The sequence below is a fragment of the Pteropus alecto genome, unplaced genomic scaffold (assembly GCF_000325575.1).
Source record: "Pteropus alecto unplaced genomic scaffold, ASM32557v1 scaffold98, whole genome shotgun sequence".
NCBI classification, from domain to species: Eukaryota; Metazoa; Chordata; class Mammalia; order Chiroptera; family Pteropodidae; genus Pteropus; species Pteropus alecto.
Window position 1 is genome coordinate 2989857 of NW_006443570.1, and position 17998 is coordinate 3007854.

At 39.7% G+C, this 17998-nt stretch overlaps 1 protein-coding gene and 1 pseudogene across 1 annotated transcript in view; one reads left to right on the top strand and one right to left on the bottom strand.

Annotated features, from left to right (window-relative positions):
* Positions 1–17461, top strand: part of CWC25 (CWC25 spliceosome associated protein homolog) — a 19313-nt gene extending 1852 nt beyond the window's left edge. Inside the window, exons 2-10 of the mRNA XM_006924723.3 lie at positions 560–732; positions 6054–6290; positions 8090–8159; positions 8857–8984; positions 9635–9698; positions 10312–10523; positions 10905–11003; positions 15336–15497; positions 15996–17461. Coding sequence (XP_006924785.1) covers positions 560–732; positions 6054–6290; positions 8090–8159; positions 8857–8984; positions 9635–9698; positions 10312–10523; positions 10905–11003; positions 15336–15497; positions 15996–16110 — 1260 coding nt within the window. The 3' untranslated portion in view covers positions 16111–17461. The remainder of the gene's footprint in view (positions 1–559; positions 733–6053; positions 6291–8089; positions 8160–8856; positions 8985–9634; positions 9699–10311; positions 10524–10904; positions 11004–15335; positions 15498–15995) is intronic.
* Positions 743–5914, bottom strand: LOC102894617 (annotated as a pseudogene).
* Positions 17462–17998: the final 537 nt, after the last annotated feature.

Here is a 17998-nt window from a genome sequence, read left to right on the forward strand (position 1 = left end):
TCATGGGGAGGAGGGGGAGGAGAAGCATTCCTTGAGGGTGATAGGGAAGTCAGAACCAAGGAGAGATTCCTGGGAAGGAAAGTTGAAAGAAGTACTAGGTGGGGTTGTAAACCATGCGAGTTTAAGGCAGGTTAAGGAAAAGAAGGATGTGTTCGTAAGAATGAATGTTCAGTGCCAAAGGCATTTGAGTTCTGTTGCCTTTCAGAGTCTATGCTTTCCAACTTTCCTGCCCTATTGCTCCTATATTGTCATCATCAACCCTCACTTCAGGCATGGTCAATGGAAGTCAGACTCATATGCATTTCAGGCTAAAGGTATTTGAAGGGAATCCAGGAAGGGCCCATTCTGTCCTGAACCTTTGTGTACTTGAACAACACCCTCAACCCTGATGTATGAGAGAGTACTGAGTGCCAACCTTGTCTTTGTTATAGACCTCTTGCCCTTACACATGCCCGCCTTAGCATGAATAGAGTATAGAGGGGTGGGTGGGGCAGGGCCAATTTTACTCACCACCCACACACTCCCTGATATGTTTTCTCTTTCCTTTCATTTACCACAGAATCTGAAGAAGAGCTGGCACCCGCAGACCCTCCGCAATGTGGAGAAAGTGTGGAAGGCTGAGCAGAAACATGAGGCTGAGCGGAAGAAGATTGAGGAGCTTCAGCGGGAGCTGCGGGAGGAGAGGGCCCGGGAAGAGATGCAGCGCTATGCGGAGGATGTCGGGGCTGTCAAGTAAGCCAGGAGCTGAGGGTGCAGTGGGGCAGTTTGGGCTGGGGGTGCCTCGGCATGTAGGGAACTAAAGAACTGGCCCAGAGGTGATTTATCCAGTTGTTGCAGAATTGATGCTTAAGAGCATGGGTTTTGGAGTCAGACTGACCTGGTTTTGGGGACTGGCTTTGCATGTACTAGCCTAGCCATGTAACTGCAAGTTTTGGAGCCTTGGTTAACTCAGTAGACCCAGGAGAGTGAGAATACCCAGGTTTGTTGAGGATCAAATGAGATAACATGTAAAGCACTTAGTATAGGCCATGTTCATGGTAGATGATTGACAAATAACCATGACTGAGGATGATTGCCCCTCAGTATGTGTCAAGGCCTCTGTTCTTATTTTTGTATTTTCAAAGGGTCACTTCAAGGGGTCATTGAACGAGGAGAATGATGTGGCTGTCAGTAAAAGCTGTGTGACTGTGGACAGTCCCACCTGTTGCTGATTTTATTCTACTTCAGTTTCCTCTTTTATAATATAGGATAGGAGTAGCAGATAATAATTACCCTACCCATCTCATAAAAGGAAGTGGGAGTAAATGGACTCTGAGGAAAATAAAAAGCATAAAATATGCAGTACATTCTTAAATCAATTGAATAAAAACTACAGATGGAATACAATTAGGAATCTGTACTATCATTGCCCTTGTTTATATCCTTGTGTGCAAGTCTCCAAGGTAGTGTGTGGAGTGTATCCCCCATCGAATATAGAGAGCTTTTCCTTAATAATTTCATGACAGGAGGATTTGTGACATTCAAGGTTGTATGTGTGTACATGTGAGACTTAGCTTCAATTCATGGAGATGGCATTATGAAACTTAGGCAGGATAACAAGCACATTTTTTCAGGTTAATGAATTGGGGAGAATGCCATTCTGACTTAAGTATGAAATTTGAAACGTTTTAAAATAAATGCAGTTTTAGAATTTTAAAATATTTTTAGGACGTTAATACGTAAAATGAGATATGAAAATGAAATTCTTTTTTTTACCATAGACATACATTAAATACTTTAATATACATTATATAAATTATATATTTTACATTATAATTTAATGTCAATAAATTTCAAACATTCAAATTAATTCCTGGGCAGCTTATAAGGTGAATATACATTGTTATATGTAAAGTTTTAGACTTTGTGAACCCTTGATTTTAAAACAGATACTCAATTTTAGACTGAATACCCATCAGTCATAAAAGTTCACTTTCCAACTAACCAAAAGTAAAAATTATTTTGAAATTTTTATTCAGTGAAGCATTACACATATTCAAATGCCCGATGTGCCAGAAATTTGGGCTTTACAGAGTCTAATTAATGAGGTCGGAGTTTTGATGAACAGCCTCAGAGCTGGGAGTTAAGCGTTTACCCTGTTGCTGACCTTCATGCCTGCTTATCTGTTGCAAATGGGAAGAAGGTGATTTTATTTTCTTTTGATTTTTTTTTGCCCCCTCACATATCCTCTAACGTTATAAAACACAAAGGTCAGCATGTAGATCCTTTTTTTTGTCTATAGTTGCAGATGTATTTAGATGATCTGCTTGTCGGTCTGACTGCTTTGTATAGTTCTTTGCACAGTGTCAGGCTTTTAATTTATCCTATAAAATACCAATAAAAACCTTTTACTATCTAACAATTCACTTCTGTGGTTCAGATAATCATTTCTATAATTGAAATACATCTCTCAAAACAAATAAAAACCTTAATACTCATCCTGGATCTTCAGGTCTCTCTCTGCAATAGAGTGTTGTTTTAGTATTTACTGATAATGTTAGCAAATTATGTTTTCTAGATAGTGGTCTATACTAGTATTTCTCATGTTCTTGGAAGATTAAACAAAGATGAGAGTGATTCCCACCCAAGCAGATTCCCTGAGAATAGCAGGCAGTGTGTGGGTCAAGGATATATTTTAAGATCCTAATGGACAGCCTTGATTGAGAACTTGATCTATATCCTTAATGATAGCAACAACAAAATATATATAGATCACTTCACTTTTGTTTGGCTTTTATTCTAAATATTTTCTCATTTAAAAAGTCAGAGTAACAATGAGAAACAGTAGTTACTAGATCCATTTCAGACATGAGGATATGGACGTGCACAGTTACTTAGCTGGTTAGTGGTGGAACCAGGAACCAGTGGCCCTGGATCTCAGCTATACAATATGTTCTCTTACTAGAGGGTCTGAGTAGGACTGATATTAGTTGAATCCTTTTAAGACTAGACAGAGCCATGAAAGTACTACTTTATAGAAGTATTTGTCTTTGTTTTTCATATCCTTTATTTTGTATTTGACCCAGTTGCCCTTCCCTGGAAATGTTTTGCTGCTTTGCTTACAGGTTCGTTGTCCTCCTATTTCTTCATATTATCTTTTCTCTTCATTAACTTAGCCTCTTTTCTTTCACAACTGCTTATGCTCCCAAGGCTTACGGTTCTTCTCCTTTTATTCTCTCTCTCTCTGAGAGCTCCTTCATTCCTCTAGCACCAGTTGTCTACTTCATGCTGATAACTCTCAAATTTATTCCACTCAGACTCTTGTGTCTCTGTACGTTCAGCTGCCTACCGGGCAGTTCTACTTCGAGTGTCCCAGAATCACCTCAACACATACTTAGCTCTCATCAGCACCATTGGGTAATTTGTTAACCTATATGCTGCATCCAGTAACCTATGAGCAACTCAGCTACCTGAATCTTTTTCATCCTTCTGGCCTTAGTCATCTGTCTGGCACATAGGAAATGTGCGAGTAAATGTTTACAAATGAATAAACGAATATTTATTTCCAACAACCCCATCACTGTCAGTGTCAGGCATGCAGAGACATTATCCCTCCAGTTATCTTTGACATATCCTTTTAAAAGTCCTCCTACTAAAATACTAAGACCTACTTTTCTTTCAAAAAGTATTGTCTAGCTCAAGATCCATTGCCCATGAAATGTCAAGCACTGAATATGTGATCATGAGGCAACTGTCTAGGATTCACAAGTGAATCAGCTGTGGTCCCAGCTATCTAGGAGTTTAAGAAAACCTGATGAGAGAGAAACACATACATAGATAAAGTAAAATACCAGCTAGTGTTTATTTAGTACTTATTATGTGCCACGCACTCTTCTGAATGCCTTAAAAATCCATTGACTTATTTACTCTCAACGACCCTGTGAGGTAGGTACTATTTTATTCCCACTTTACAGGCAAGGACACCAAGGCTCAGAGAAGTTGCTTGGCTTTAGAGTCAAGATTCAAATCCATGTTGCCTGACTCCAGAAGTTTCTCTTAACCATTATGTTATACTGTCTTTTAGAAAAATGAGCCTCCTAGAATATTCTAGTCACCACTGATCTTCCTGTTCATACTCTCTTAAGAGCTGATGTAGTCTTCTTTCATAATCTATTCTTTTTTTCCTCCCAAGAAGTTTTTCATTTGAATAATAGAACACAAAAAACCAGGCAGAGAAATCCCAAAGGAAATGATGGTCATGTTTCACTATTATTTGCCCTTTGGTCCTTTATCTTCTAAGCACTTGTTATATTTTCTTTTAATGCTGTTAGACATTTATTTTGATCACGAATACAATCCAAGTGCGAATAAGTAAATGTGTTTTTATATCTCATCTTCCCTCCCCCATGTTCCTTTAAATAGAAAAAAGTGCCGAATGTCTCTTCATAGTCTATTTGACCATAGTTGTTCTATGATTTAAAAACAGACTGTATCTTGTTGTTCCAAAATCCTTCTTGAACTATAGTTCATTCTGTTAAAGAATCTTGGGAAAGAAGTCCTATCGATGTCCATATTCTCCAAAAGGTGAGGGTGGTAACTGGGTTGAAGACAACTGGGAGGGGTCTTCAGCAAATTAAAGACCATTGGGAAACTGCACAAAGGCAAATCTTATCAACAAGATGCCATCTCCTTCAGTTAAAGCTAGGAAACTGTCACAACTGACCGAATAGCCATGGCCACTGGTCCATTTCTTGCTTGCAAGTGTGGCTCCTGTTAAGGCAGCACTCGTGATGGAATTCCTGGGATCTTCTTTCCCTCTAACTTGAACCATACTGCAGTCAATCATGGAAAACAGACCTCCTCAACCTACAAAGCTACCTCCCAGCTGTGGAGGCCTGGTTTTAGTAGCTGTCACACTCCCTTGTAGTCTCTGGTTTACTCCCACTGGAGAATGGCAAAAACTTTTAATTGCTTGAAAGACACCACTAACTGTGGTACTCATCATAAAGGCCCACCATAGTCTTCCACAGTTCGCCAGGGTACGACTTCTTGTTCATAACTTCTCCATCTTGACTTGAGGTGACTGGGCAAGCTTGGTGGAGCTTAACTCCACTGGCCCACAATCAGTTCTTCATGATAGACTATATAGTATTTCTCAAACCAATTCTTTTAATAGAAAAAATTTTTTAAAGAGTTATGACCCTCCATTATGGGTTTAAATTATTCTTATTAAGAATGTTCAAAGACGTAACTAGGAAGACATTCTTTAGGCTCATAGTAGTTAAATAATCTTAAACAAAAATAAATATATAAATTTAAAAAGTCATTCAAAAAACATTTACTATTATAAATAATTCTGTTTTGATGAAACTGCTGCTTGTAGTGCAAATGTGGTATTGGCTGCTTCTGCACATGCTCTTATGAAGTCAACATGCCTTTACCGTCTGTTGTGTGAAGGTTCAATTTTCTCACCACTTTTTTCTCTCAGAACCACAGGGAAATAATTGTTTGGCATGATATTATGACATAATTTGGTAATTCTCTTTTAGCTTCAAAGCATAATTTATTAGGTTATCTCTAGCATTTTCTCACTATCCTCTCAAATGTAGTTTTACCACTTATGCCAGTGTCACTGACAATAAGCACCAAAATACAAATAACACAACTACACATGTGGTCACTGAAATTGTTCTTGGTAATGAGATGATCCAGAATATGCTTATTGTTTCAGATTATCCTCGAAATGAAAGCATAATATAAAGACTTTGTAGAGGAGACTTGAGGAGCCCTGGGCAAAGATCCATGCCACAGGTTGAGGAACACTGTTTTTCCTCAAAAACTGGTTTATTTATGTGGAAATGATCTCTCCTCTAAGTGGTAAGCTCCATGCTGGCAGGCACCATTTCTTCCTGTGTGCCATGTGGAGTAGTACCATGTTTAGCCTATGGTAGGTGCCTATAGAATGGGTCTTGTTCTAACCCGCTGCAGTTATCTATTCCTCATGTTCAGGTTTTGTGTGTAGGTTTGCAGGCATCTACATTCTCTTCGATAACATTTTTTTTCCATTGAACCAGGAAAAAAGAAGAAAAATTGGACTGGATGTACCAGGGTCCTGGTGGGATGGTAAATCGTGATGAATACTTGCTGGGGCGCCCCATTGACAAATATGTTTTTGAGAAGATGGAAGAGAAAGAGGTGGGCTGTTCTTCAGAGACAGGACTCCTCCCAGGCTCTATCTTTGCCCCATCAGGTGCCAATTCCCTTCTTGACATGGCCAGCAAAATTCGGGAGGACCCACTTTTCATCATCAGGTACTGGATGAGGGACTGGGAAGTGGGTTTTGTTACAGAGATGCTTAGTAGAAGATGTTATATGGCCTCTCACTTCACAGTTGGTTTTCTCTTAGCTTTCTCTGTCATGTGAAAGGATTTGTCTCTATTTGGGCTTCATGATGTTGGGAAGGAGGCCCCATTAAGGGTGCCTGATCTAGGCCATCTGGGAAATTGGCAAATGGACTAGACCAGACTAGGCCAGACCAAATTTATTCATTTATTGTTGACCTTTAAAAAAAAATAAGAGGTAGGAGCAAGGTGAGAAAGGCTGACAGCTTCTTGGAAATTTGGGGATATGTGTAGAGTTGGTTAGGTGGGTGAACAGGCCTTCTTTCCCCATCTCCCCCTTTTTTGCAGCAGAACCCTTTAAAAATTTAGACTCTTACTTGAAACCCTAATATGTAACAAATCAGAGTAGAGCTGCATTTGGACACTAAATGAGATCATGGTGTGCATATTATTTTGGGGGATTTTAATTTGCAATGTTTTATTTCAAGCGTGTAAGGTTGAACATTGAAAAATATTTATTTGTTTATATTTTTTCTTTTGAAAATTCTTTTAAAGTTGTATATTAAAGATATTACATATGTATATGGAAAGATATTATACAGTTTGTATATGCAAATATTTTCTTCCATTTTGTTAGCTTCTTAATTGTAAGATATACATAAGATAGTATTTACCATTTTAACCACTTTTAAGTCTACGTTCAGTGGCATTAAGTACATTCATATTATTATGCAACCATCACCACCATCTATCTCTTCATATAAGTGAAATTTTATAATACTTGACTTTTTGTGACTGTTTCACTTAGCATAATGTCTTCAAGTTTCATCCATGTTGTCAGAATTTCCTTCTTTTTCAGACTGAATAATATCTCATTGTATGCATTTTGTTTATCCATTTACCTGTGGATGGACATTTGGCTTATTTTCACCTTTTGGCTGTTGTGAATAATGCTGCTCTGAACATTGGTGTATTAATATTGTGACTTTTTTTATAGTCTACTTTTTTTTCACCTAATCATAGGAAGGTCACTATAAAGGTGTTTGTATTATAACAACGAAAATTTGGAAACAAGTTATCTTTCTATGTCACTAACTATGCTTCTATAACATCATTTTTATCTCTATTTTATATGGATATGCTGTAATTTATTCTTTGAATACTCTCTCGTTGGGTCCCTAACTTGTTTCCAAATTTTCGTTGTTATAATACAAACACCTTTATAGTGACCTTCCTTGATTATTTCCTTACAGTATTTGTGAGGCCAAAGAGTATGTGCAGGCTGTGATAAGTGTTACCAAACTGTCCTCCAGGAAGGTTGACCAATTTATCCGCCTATGAACAATCTAACAGAGTGAGACTTCTTGAAAGAGGAATCCATTCTCTTTATTTCCCAGGTGGTTAACATGCTGCCAGTGGAAGTAGTATTGGAATGTTGCAACCAGTTGATACACAGCAACCAGCTGACACAAATGACAGCCATTGACTTGATCAGTTGGGGAGCCCTGAGCATGAAGCCTAACAAGAAGACCAAACTCACTTTCTTGCACCACAGAGAACCAGTGTGGACTTTCCCCACTGCATTCAGTCCCTTATGCAGACATGGGGAAGATTTCTGGCTTCCGCACCACCATGTAGATTTCAGCATAGGGCCTATCTGGATGCATTTCACTAAAAGATTGCTACATAGAATTGTGGAGAGTAGAATGAATGACTTAATCTACTTTCCAAAAGAAATAGTCATGATTTTTACAATTCCCTTTCTTCAGGAAGAAAGAAGAGGAGAAAAAAAGAGAGGTATTGAATAATCCTGTGAAAATGAAGAAAATCAAAGAATTGGTAAGTAACGCATCAAATAAGGATTGATCTTTTAGCTACTTAGCATGAGAACTCTCCATTCACTCTTACCTTCAAGAGGGAAAATAGAATGATTTTAAAATTTTGTCTTTTAGAGAACTTTTCCTAGTGATTTTATACAGTATTAATTTATCAAGCTTAATTAAGTTTGATTTTCTCTTTTATGTTTTTTGGTTGGAAAAGCACCATGCGATGCCATTTTCTTCTAGAAAAAGAGGGGTATAGGATATGCCTATGGAAAGCATGATTATACATCGTGTTTAGGAGATGAAGTGGTAGAGCCTCCAGGGCCCATTCACCATTCACATGACATATTATGTGATTGTTTCTTGGATCAGTTGGTAAGGAAAATTTAAAGATTGATTTTGCAGTCCCTGATTGCTTTCAGTGGAGTCGGAGTTCTTTTGACAGATGGAAACACCTAGGCAGTGCTTCCAAGGACTGTTTAAAAGTACAAGCCTCACCCACCAGAGATTCTGTTCACTAGTCTAGGGAGCATTTATGCATAACCAGGGTTAAGACCCTCCCTCTGTTGCTGACAGAGAAACTCTGATAATGTCCTGGCCCCACCAAGACTCAGAGGCTTGGAATCAGGTAGTTCGTGCACAACCCAGTCCTCTCAGAAGGACTGACAGGGGTCTCAGTAATCTTGTGTGGTTATGTTCTGGGCATTTTCTAGTTGCAACTGAGTCTGGAAAAAAAGGAGAAGAAGAAAAAGAAGGAGAAGAAAAAGAAGCACAAGAAACATAAGCACAGGAGCTCAAGTAGTGATCGTTGCAGCAGTGAGGATGAGCGCAGCCGGGGGAGGTGAGCACGTGGAGGCAGGCCTCCCTCATCATTGGTTCATTCACTCATTCATTCCACAGACACTAACTGAACGCCTGCTCTATGCTGGGAGGTATTGGGGTTTAAGTAATGAACTCAGACATGGGCCCTGTACCCACAGAGTGCCATCTAGCACCAGAGTTCCTTGGAGATCTTGGCATGACCCCATAACAGAGCTGACTGTAGCCTTGTAGGTCTTTAGTCAGACATCCTGGTTATGACTTCATCTCAGTTTGTGATTCCTCTAAGACTAAAGTGAGTTTTATATAGGTTTTAAAAAAAAATGCATTAATGGGCTCATGTGGGCCCATTCTGTGTCTTCTCTGTGGGAGTTGTCAGCATTGTCACTGCTGACTCACTCTTAGTCCCTGGAATAGCAGCACGAGGTGAGAGGAGAATGTATTCAGGCGTTGGGGCTGAAAAGCTAGGCCCACGGTTTTTCACAGGAAAAACATAACTGTGCTGATGCATCTTCCAGCAATGACAGTCCAAATAGAGAGACACACTCCCAAGTAATAACTAGGAGGTGGGAAAGGTCGTGTTTGAAGGAGGAAACAAGTTTCAGCACAAGAGATTTAAACTGGACATTTATGCGGTTTCTTTTACAATGAATGTGTGTTTTTATCTCATAGATCTCAAAAGAAGATGGCAAATTCTTCCTCTGTTTTGTCCAAAGTTCCTGGATATGGCTTACAGGTAAGAATGGGGGCTCAAAGGGAGCGGTTATGGGACTGTGGAGTGTGTCAACTTGGCAGCCCTTTCGACGCAGAGCATTTTTAGCAACCAGTTAAACATCATATGGGAAGAAGGGAGTTTGGGCAGCAAAGACAGGGGCTCCTGGGAAACAAGCCCATTCCTTATCCCTGAGCCTCTGACTGGCTGAGGGGCCTCTAAGCAAACAGGCTAAACCACCAATGGAACACTTAGGCATTCCGCCCATCCCTCTGCAAATAGTTTTCATGAAATGTATACATTTAAATGTAAAGATTGATGACTTTAGACAAATGTACTGGCTTCCTTCTTTTCTCTCAGTAAGTTTAACCTTAGGTCCTGTCCTGTATGCTCTGGCTCTTGCTCTTCCTTAGGCTGTAGTGAAGAGCCAAGCCAGTTTAGGTGGTTGGGTGAGTACATTCTTTTAGGGAATTCTGAAGATAACTTTCCTAAATTTATATGGTTCTTTGTGATCGAGTTATACAGTTGGCTCCTTACAGAACCTCAGTGCTCATTCGTTTTCTCATTTCACTGCATTTTCTCTTGAACTACTGGATTTTCCTAAGAATAGGCTTTCTTTCTTTCCTTGATGATACAGATAAGAGACTCTGACCGTAGCCAGGGACTGCAGGGTCCTCTGATGACTGAGCCAAAGGGAGTGCATGGGTGGAAGAATCGCTCCAGGTCCAGAAGCTCTTCCCACTCACCTCCCAGACATGCCAGCAAGAAGAGCACCAGAGAAGCAGGGTCCCTGGACAGGAGGTCTCGATCCCTGGGCAGAAGGTCACGGTCCCCAAGGCCAAGCAAACTGTGAGTATGAGAATTCACTGGGAAATTATCTGTGCCTGTGTGGGCTTGGTCATAGCAAGTATTTGCTTTTGGTGATGTCCGTTCATTAATTTTTCCAAATGTCTTTACTTTGTTATTGCCTTTATATCATTTTTTTCCCAACCTCAATGTAAAGCTCAGGCACCTAGAACTACATGTTTATATGTATGGAATCTCTTGAGTGAGTTTAGTATCAGATGTTATATATCTTTATGCCTTTGTTTCTCTTCCACATCTGTCCTCTATTCTCTTCAATTTGGATTGTAATTCTAAGACAGTTTTTCTTCCACTGTTTGAAGGACATGATAAAAGCCCCTATATAGTAAAAACTTTTCTTCTCTCTGCCTTCTGTGTGTGTTACAGGCACAACTCTAAGGTAAACAGGAGAGAGAGAGGCCAAACTAAGAGCCCATCACCTAAAAAAGAGGTCTACCAAAGGCGGCACGCACCTGGATACACCAGGTGAGTCAAACTCTGCAGGCCTGAGTCTAAGAGTGGCTCAAACCAAGTGGACAATCTGTATCAGCTTTTTGCCCAATGAGCTTTTTTATTCTTCTTGTCAACTTTTAGTAGTCTGCCCTGCCTCCCCACCATGCAAGATACATTGAAAGGGCAAAGTAAGTAGTTTTGACTTAATGAACAATGAATCGACTGTCTCTTAATATCTGTAAACATGTTAATTCTCATTGATATTTCCCAGAGAAGCTTTTCTTGAGAGAGTATTCCTTTCTTGAAGCATCAACTGAAAGAGAAGCAGAGTGCTTTCCTTGAAGGCAGACACCCTAAGATGGACTCTGTGTTTGAGTTGGATGTGGAGTGGGTCCTGGCACCTGAGGATGTGCTCATGAAAGGCTGTTTCTATTGGTCTTGGTTGCTCTTAGCAGAAGTTTAGGTGAGATGGGCAATTTTTGTGAACTTCCTTTTACTGCCCAAATACATTGGCTGCACATTAGATTCACCTGGGAAGCTTTAAAAAGAAAAAATTCCGTTACTTGGCTATACCCCAGCCCTGTTACATCGTAATCTCTGGGGGTGGGCCCAGACATCAGTACTTTTTATTCCCCCTTTTTAATAACCCCCCCACCCCACTTCTACTCCTGACCTACGGATGGTGCTGTCTCTGCTTAAGAACTGAATCTCCAAAGGTGGGGCGTCTCCTCCCATGTGCTCGCAGTATGCACCCGGGGCCTGGAGCCTGGCGCCCCCGGTGTATGGTCCCTGGCTCCACCTGGGGCGCAAACCCAGGACCTTCTGTGTGTAAAGCTGATGTGCTAACCACTACATTATGGAGCCACCCCACAGACATCAGGACTTTTAAAGTTCTCCAGTGATTCTAATGTGTAGCTAACATTGAAAACCGCTGAGAGTGTACAACCTCTTGTATTCACTATGTTGTTCGAGGAGCGGCATACTCTAAGGTCCCTTTTAACTCTTAATTGCCTGATTCCTTAAGTTTCCAGGGAACAGAAACTTTTTTAAAAGGTTTAAATTTGACTGGCAGTTTTCCAAAATATGTTAACATATTTCTCTGTCTTCCCAGACAGATCCTATTACGCATAATTTAATCTTTTATTGGTGACACTGGGTCAGTTCTTCAGCTGTGCTGTAATTCGTACTGGTTTTAGGGATGGATGCTCATGAGTGTGTGTATTTTTTAATATATTTCAAGGTTTTTGGTCAGCAAATGAGCATGCTTTCTCAGATCCTGCTTTGATTTTGTCTCTCTTGCCATCTGCCATCACTTGAATTTGCCTTGCTTTGTCAGTCTTATTGCCCTTGGATTTTTGTTGAATTTTGTGATTTAAAATGAGTTAGAGCCTTCAAGACCTCTCTTTTCCAGGGATGAAAACACAGAAACTTTGATGTATGCATTTTGTGATATCTCTTTATTTTGTTTTGGTGTTCCAGGTAAGTGAGGTTGTTTTATGTAGCTAAAATGATGCTAATTAAGACAGAAAAAGAATAATTATGGCCGTAAAACCTTTCTTAGCACTATTTAATCAGTGTTTCTCAGATTGAAAGACACTGGATAGTTCCTCAAGGACTTGAGAGTTCTGTGAGAATTTTTAAATTTTGGTGTTTTCTTTTGTGTGTATGTTTTCTTTTAACTGGTGATCTGAAACAATTTTACCAACTGAAATGATGTTTTTCTTTTGCAGTGAGATTCTCAATCTAAAACAATTTTTACATAGACTAAGACTTTTTCTCTTAAAAATTTTTTGGAGTCTTGTGAGATTTCCATTTAATTTATACTATTTTCCATTACTTTCAGTGCTTTCTAAATTTCATACAGGCAACACAATACTTTTATAATTTAAAAAATATGTATGCTCAAAACAAACAGAAAACACCACTATAAGGTCACACCCCAGAAGTGACTAAAATTCCTTCAGTTAGGGTTGTAAATTGCCCAGAACAAAAGTGGCAATAAGAAACAGAAAATGGAGTTATTATTTCTTGCATTAATTACATTATAGAGGTACAATTTTTTAAAAATTTTATTTAATTAATTATTTTAATTGAAGAAATAATTTAAATTTTTTCCGCATCTACCTTCCCCCTCTTCCCTCCTCACTACCCTCTGGTAACCGCTAGTCCATTGTTCATGTCCATGAGTCTCTGTTTGTCCTGTTCATTTGTTGCTTTTAGGCTTGTATCCCATATTTAAGTGATACGTGATTTTCAGCTTTTTCTGTTTGGCTTATTTTTTTTAAAAATGAAAGTATTATTTATTTACTTATTTTTTGCACCTACAGCACCTGGTATTCCTAGGTGGTCTCCCATCCAAGTACTAATCAGGCTTGGCTTAGCTTCTGAGATCAGAAGCAGTCAGGCACGTTCAGGGTGGCATGGCCGTAGATGAAAGTCAGAAAGCATTAAAAGTCTTATAACAAAAACCACCACTTCCTTGCCCTGCCTGACCTCACTCTAGTCATGCTACCTATGGCAACCACTTTCAGCTTTTTGCGGTTCCTTTTGCAGCTATCTTTTTCTAAAAATATACTTATGTTGCCATCTCTTAATTCATCAGTTTTAGATATTTTCTTATTGTTAGAGTAAATGAGTAAATGTGGCCTTAGAGTAAATGCGCTCTTATACACTCTCAGTCCCATGTTTTTTTTCCCTCATCTTTCTATTATATCACAATTTTTGGTTTAATCAGTATGCGGATTCGTGTTACTATGTTATGTAAATATTATTCACTGATACTTTTCACTGCCAAGCAGAATACCAAGGTTACACTTCCTTTCTTTACATATTTTCTAGGGTCAATATTTGCCTCTTTCAGTCTGACCTATGATGGCTTTCAGTTTTGGGAATTATGGTGTTGTTTCTTAAATAATTTCTTTGTTCTCCCTAATTTCTAAGAGCTCGTTTGTGTTCTGATTGTTCTTCAAAAAAGTCTCGTATTTCTCATTTCAATGATGTAATACCTTTCACTTATGTCAGAGTGAGATTTTCACTGTAAATATATAAAATTTTTGTTTTGTGCTTCATCTTTTAAGTTCCCTTTTTTGCATTGGTCTCTATCTTTCATGTTAGAGCCTTTACTGAAATGTTTGGTGATAATTTCACTGTCTAGTCATATTTAGGAGTAAGGCACTAAAAAGCTGAAATTACTGTATTGGGTATGGGCAGGCTTGTCTACCGATGGGAGATTAGGTTTGAACTGGTTTTTAGCTGATCTCCTGTCTGGTTTAGTTCCCTAGAAACAATCGGGAGGGTCTTCCCTCTGGAAGGTCTCCTGTAGACGTTTGCGAGAGTAGTCACTGGCTTCCCCAAGTTAGGCATGAGGACCCAGCAGTGTCTTAATTGCTTCTTTTACAGACTTTAGTCCTTTTATTTTCAGCCCTATGCCTCACTGCCATTCTCCAAAGTATTTGGGGCCTGCAGTTTCTGGTCTTTGCCCGGATTTTGTTTCTGGTTAGTATGGGGCACTTAGGATTCAGTTTCCTCCAGCTTGTTAAAGTAGTTCACCGTTTGTCATCCACTTCCGTTATCCAATTTGTTGACATCTCTAACCAGTATTATCTTCTCTCCCTTTCTCTTTGTGGTTTTACATATTTCATTTAGTGGGACTTTGGAAAGGGAGCATGTCATTTCACTATAAGTAATGTCAAGTCTTAGTATCTTAAGTTTGTTTCTCAAAATTGGACTCCGATAATTATTTTTCCTGTTAGAGGAGGATCTGTACATCATATTCATTTGATAAGCAATGGATTTGGATGTCTGACATTATTAAATAGTGATCGAATTGGTTCATCACCTCCTTTTCTTGCTCTAATTTCATTTGCAGTGAGGAAAGAAGACCCACCTATTATTTTCCGAGGTTAAGTTGAATTCTTCAGGGATCTGGTTTCTAGCTTGGTCCTAAAGTGGTATGCTTATGGGCTATATCTATGCATTTCTAAGCATCTCCAGTGGGTAGATGGTAGCAGTCACACAGATAACTTAGTCCTCTGTTCTTCTATAAGTTGTTGAGCAAGCAACTGGAATATTTTATAATGTTTCAAAATGATCACTCCAGAGATTATTGAGTGAGAGTATGGAATCGTTCATTAAAAGTCTTTGAAATTTGGATGACACCACCAGACCAAGATGTTAGGAAGGAAAGAAACTCGTACTGAATTTGGCACTGGGCTGGGCATATCCGTGGAAAGAGAGCAGTGAGCTGGAGAACTGAGGTCCTACCTGATATCTGTTCTCCCTGAGGTGGTTCTATTTTCTTTCTTTTTTTTTTTTTTTTTGCTGGGAGAGGAGCAGACCTGATAGGATGGTTTTTGTATTCAACAGAAAGCTCTCATCAGAGGAATTAGAGCGAAAACGGCAAGAGATGATGGAAAACGCCAAGTGGCGGGAGGAAGAGAGACTGAACATCCTCAAGAGGCATGCTAAAGATGATGAACGGGAGCAGAGGCTGGAGAAGCTGGATTCCCGGGACGGGAAGTTTATCCAGTGAGTGCATCTTCTTTCTGCCTAACAGCTTTCATGGCAATGATCCCAAGGAGGCAGTTGGGCATCTGATTCATTCATTTTGTTCCCAGTGTTTCTGTGTCTGCACAGGGAGAACATGGGAGCTCAGCCTCCAGACCACCTTTGTCACTACTCCCAGCTTCTGGCCAGACAGTGGGATGTTTTTGATTTGAGGGGAGGAGAAGTAAATTGGTATTTTTAATTAAATCTCCTTGGCCTTTTTTTAAAATAAGAATTCATGGCTCAAGAACCCTTTTTCCAATGAGGCTTTGACTTATTTTCCAAAACAAATAAATTTTCCCTTATGGAACTGTTTTAAAAAATTGAATTCCAGATGGAATCACTCAAAGTTATCTATGCGGGTTTAAAAGAGCTTGTGTTTCTACAGCTGCTTTGTGGCTAGCAACCTGTTTTTTCTAATTCTGCTAGAGAGTTGACCAATTGACATGATTGTTACATTCTCCTGTGTTCTCTCCCTAGCCGCATGAAGCTAGAGAGCGCATCTACCTCCTCCCTAGAGGATCGGGTGAAGCGGAATATCTACTCTCTACAGAGAACTTCAGTAGCTTTGGAGAAGAACTTTATGAAAAGATGAAAACCATCCTCTCTCTTGCTGGTTTTCCTGAATTTTCCAGGGAAGCGCAGCTCCTTAAAAATTCTCTTTGTAAGAGTTCAAGTGACTTCTTCCACAAATGTCAAACCACCACTGTTCAAAGTGACTCTCCTCCATCGATTCCTTGAATAGCTACTTCCTTTGAGAACCAGTGTGACTTGCTTTATGGGACTCTCAGTAACTTCTGCTGGGTGCAGAGTAGGTTTTGATTGTTTTTTAATGGGTGAACACTGGACCACTAGGTGTGAGCACTCCTGCTCTGGAAGGCTGTTCCCTGTGGTCGTGATTCTTCTTATGCCACTTCCTTCCTACCTGTGTGAACAGACCTATCCCATTGCCTCAGTATACACCAGACCTTTTTAGAAATCTTGCTCTCCAGAGTCACCAGATAGATTGTGCTTACTGGGATAAATGAACATTTACTTGATTTAGTAGATGTGTGATAGAATGATGTCATGTTAGGGTAGAGCCAAGGGAGTGACAAAGAATCTGGAAGGGGAAACCATAAAAAAAAATCCCTAAATTAACGGTTGAACCATTGGACTATCAGACTGTAAAAGTATAGTGTGTATATGTACAAATGTATAATTTTTACATGCTTTTTAAAAAAGTAAGCTTTGTGAGAAGATCTTGTTTGGTAAGTGACTTTATTATGTAATGGAACCACATTGTATCTTGTTATTGAGTAATAGAATAAGGCAGTGATGGTTTTTTTTCTGTCTGTGAATCCAGCTAGTTTAGGAGGGGTCTCGGTTTATTGATAAGATCTAGGATATCTATCCTTTCACATTGCTTAGAGTCTTTGATGTGGGCAGTGCAGCAATGAAGTCAAATGATTTGAGTCAGGAACAAATTTCCAGTATGTTCCCTGGTTTAAAAAAATAAAATGGAAGCTGTTATTTCATGGCTTCCCTTTTATCATGTTGTAATCTTACTACAGTTCTAGATTTACAGTTGTTTGCTACTGTTTTTAGTCGGATATTTTAAAAAAATCTAAAACTGATGGGGCCAATCTCCTGTCTTTACTTCTTTCTCTTTTCTATTCTTTTACCAGAAGCCCTCATTTGACTTATGAACTCCTAGCCACTCTTGACCCACAGTTAGCAAGCCTAATTCCTTTTCTGCTAATTCTTTATTCTGCTTAAAACGAATCTGGATTTATATTTTTGAGCACTTATGATGCCAGGCACTGTCATACTTAAAACCCAGCCTTTCCCCAGAGAGAAAGTAATACACAGTTGTTATTCATTTTATCACCTCATTCTGCTCCCCTATGCTAGGGTTAATTATGTCTTATATTACTTGGTAATAAAGGCTACATTTATTTTTGTAACTGTTTAAAGAGCGACCACGTGCCAAGAACCGAACTTACGAATTTCTATACAGAACACCATTATTTGTGTCGAATGTCTGGAGATACCTGGTCCTAGAGGAATTATGTAACAAAACGTGGGCCAGTTTATTCAAAGATTTCATGAAGCGAGCCAGAGAATAAGACGATTAAGACTCTGCTGTAGGACAGGTGTCTTAAGGTGCCAGCGGTCTCTTAACTGGACCCTTTGGCGGGAGAAGGCCAGCCAGCGGATGGGTGGGTGCGGGACCCATTCATAAAACTAAGGGATCTCGACCGGCTCTTTTCATTGGCCCTGGGGGAAAGGGGCGTGCCCCGCGGGTACAGCGCACCCTAGGCCCAGGGGAGTGGGAAGATCCACGCTTGGGTGGGGCGAGGGGGCGTTCCTTGGTGTTCCCAGCAGGACTTCCTTTTCCCCTTGGTGTGTTCCTCCTCTCTTCCCCGGGGTGGGGATGGTACGTCCCACCCTCCTCGTATTCCCGCCCCTTCTCCCCTCCCAAGCGGTGTCGCCGCCGCCAT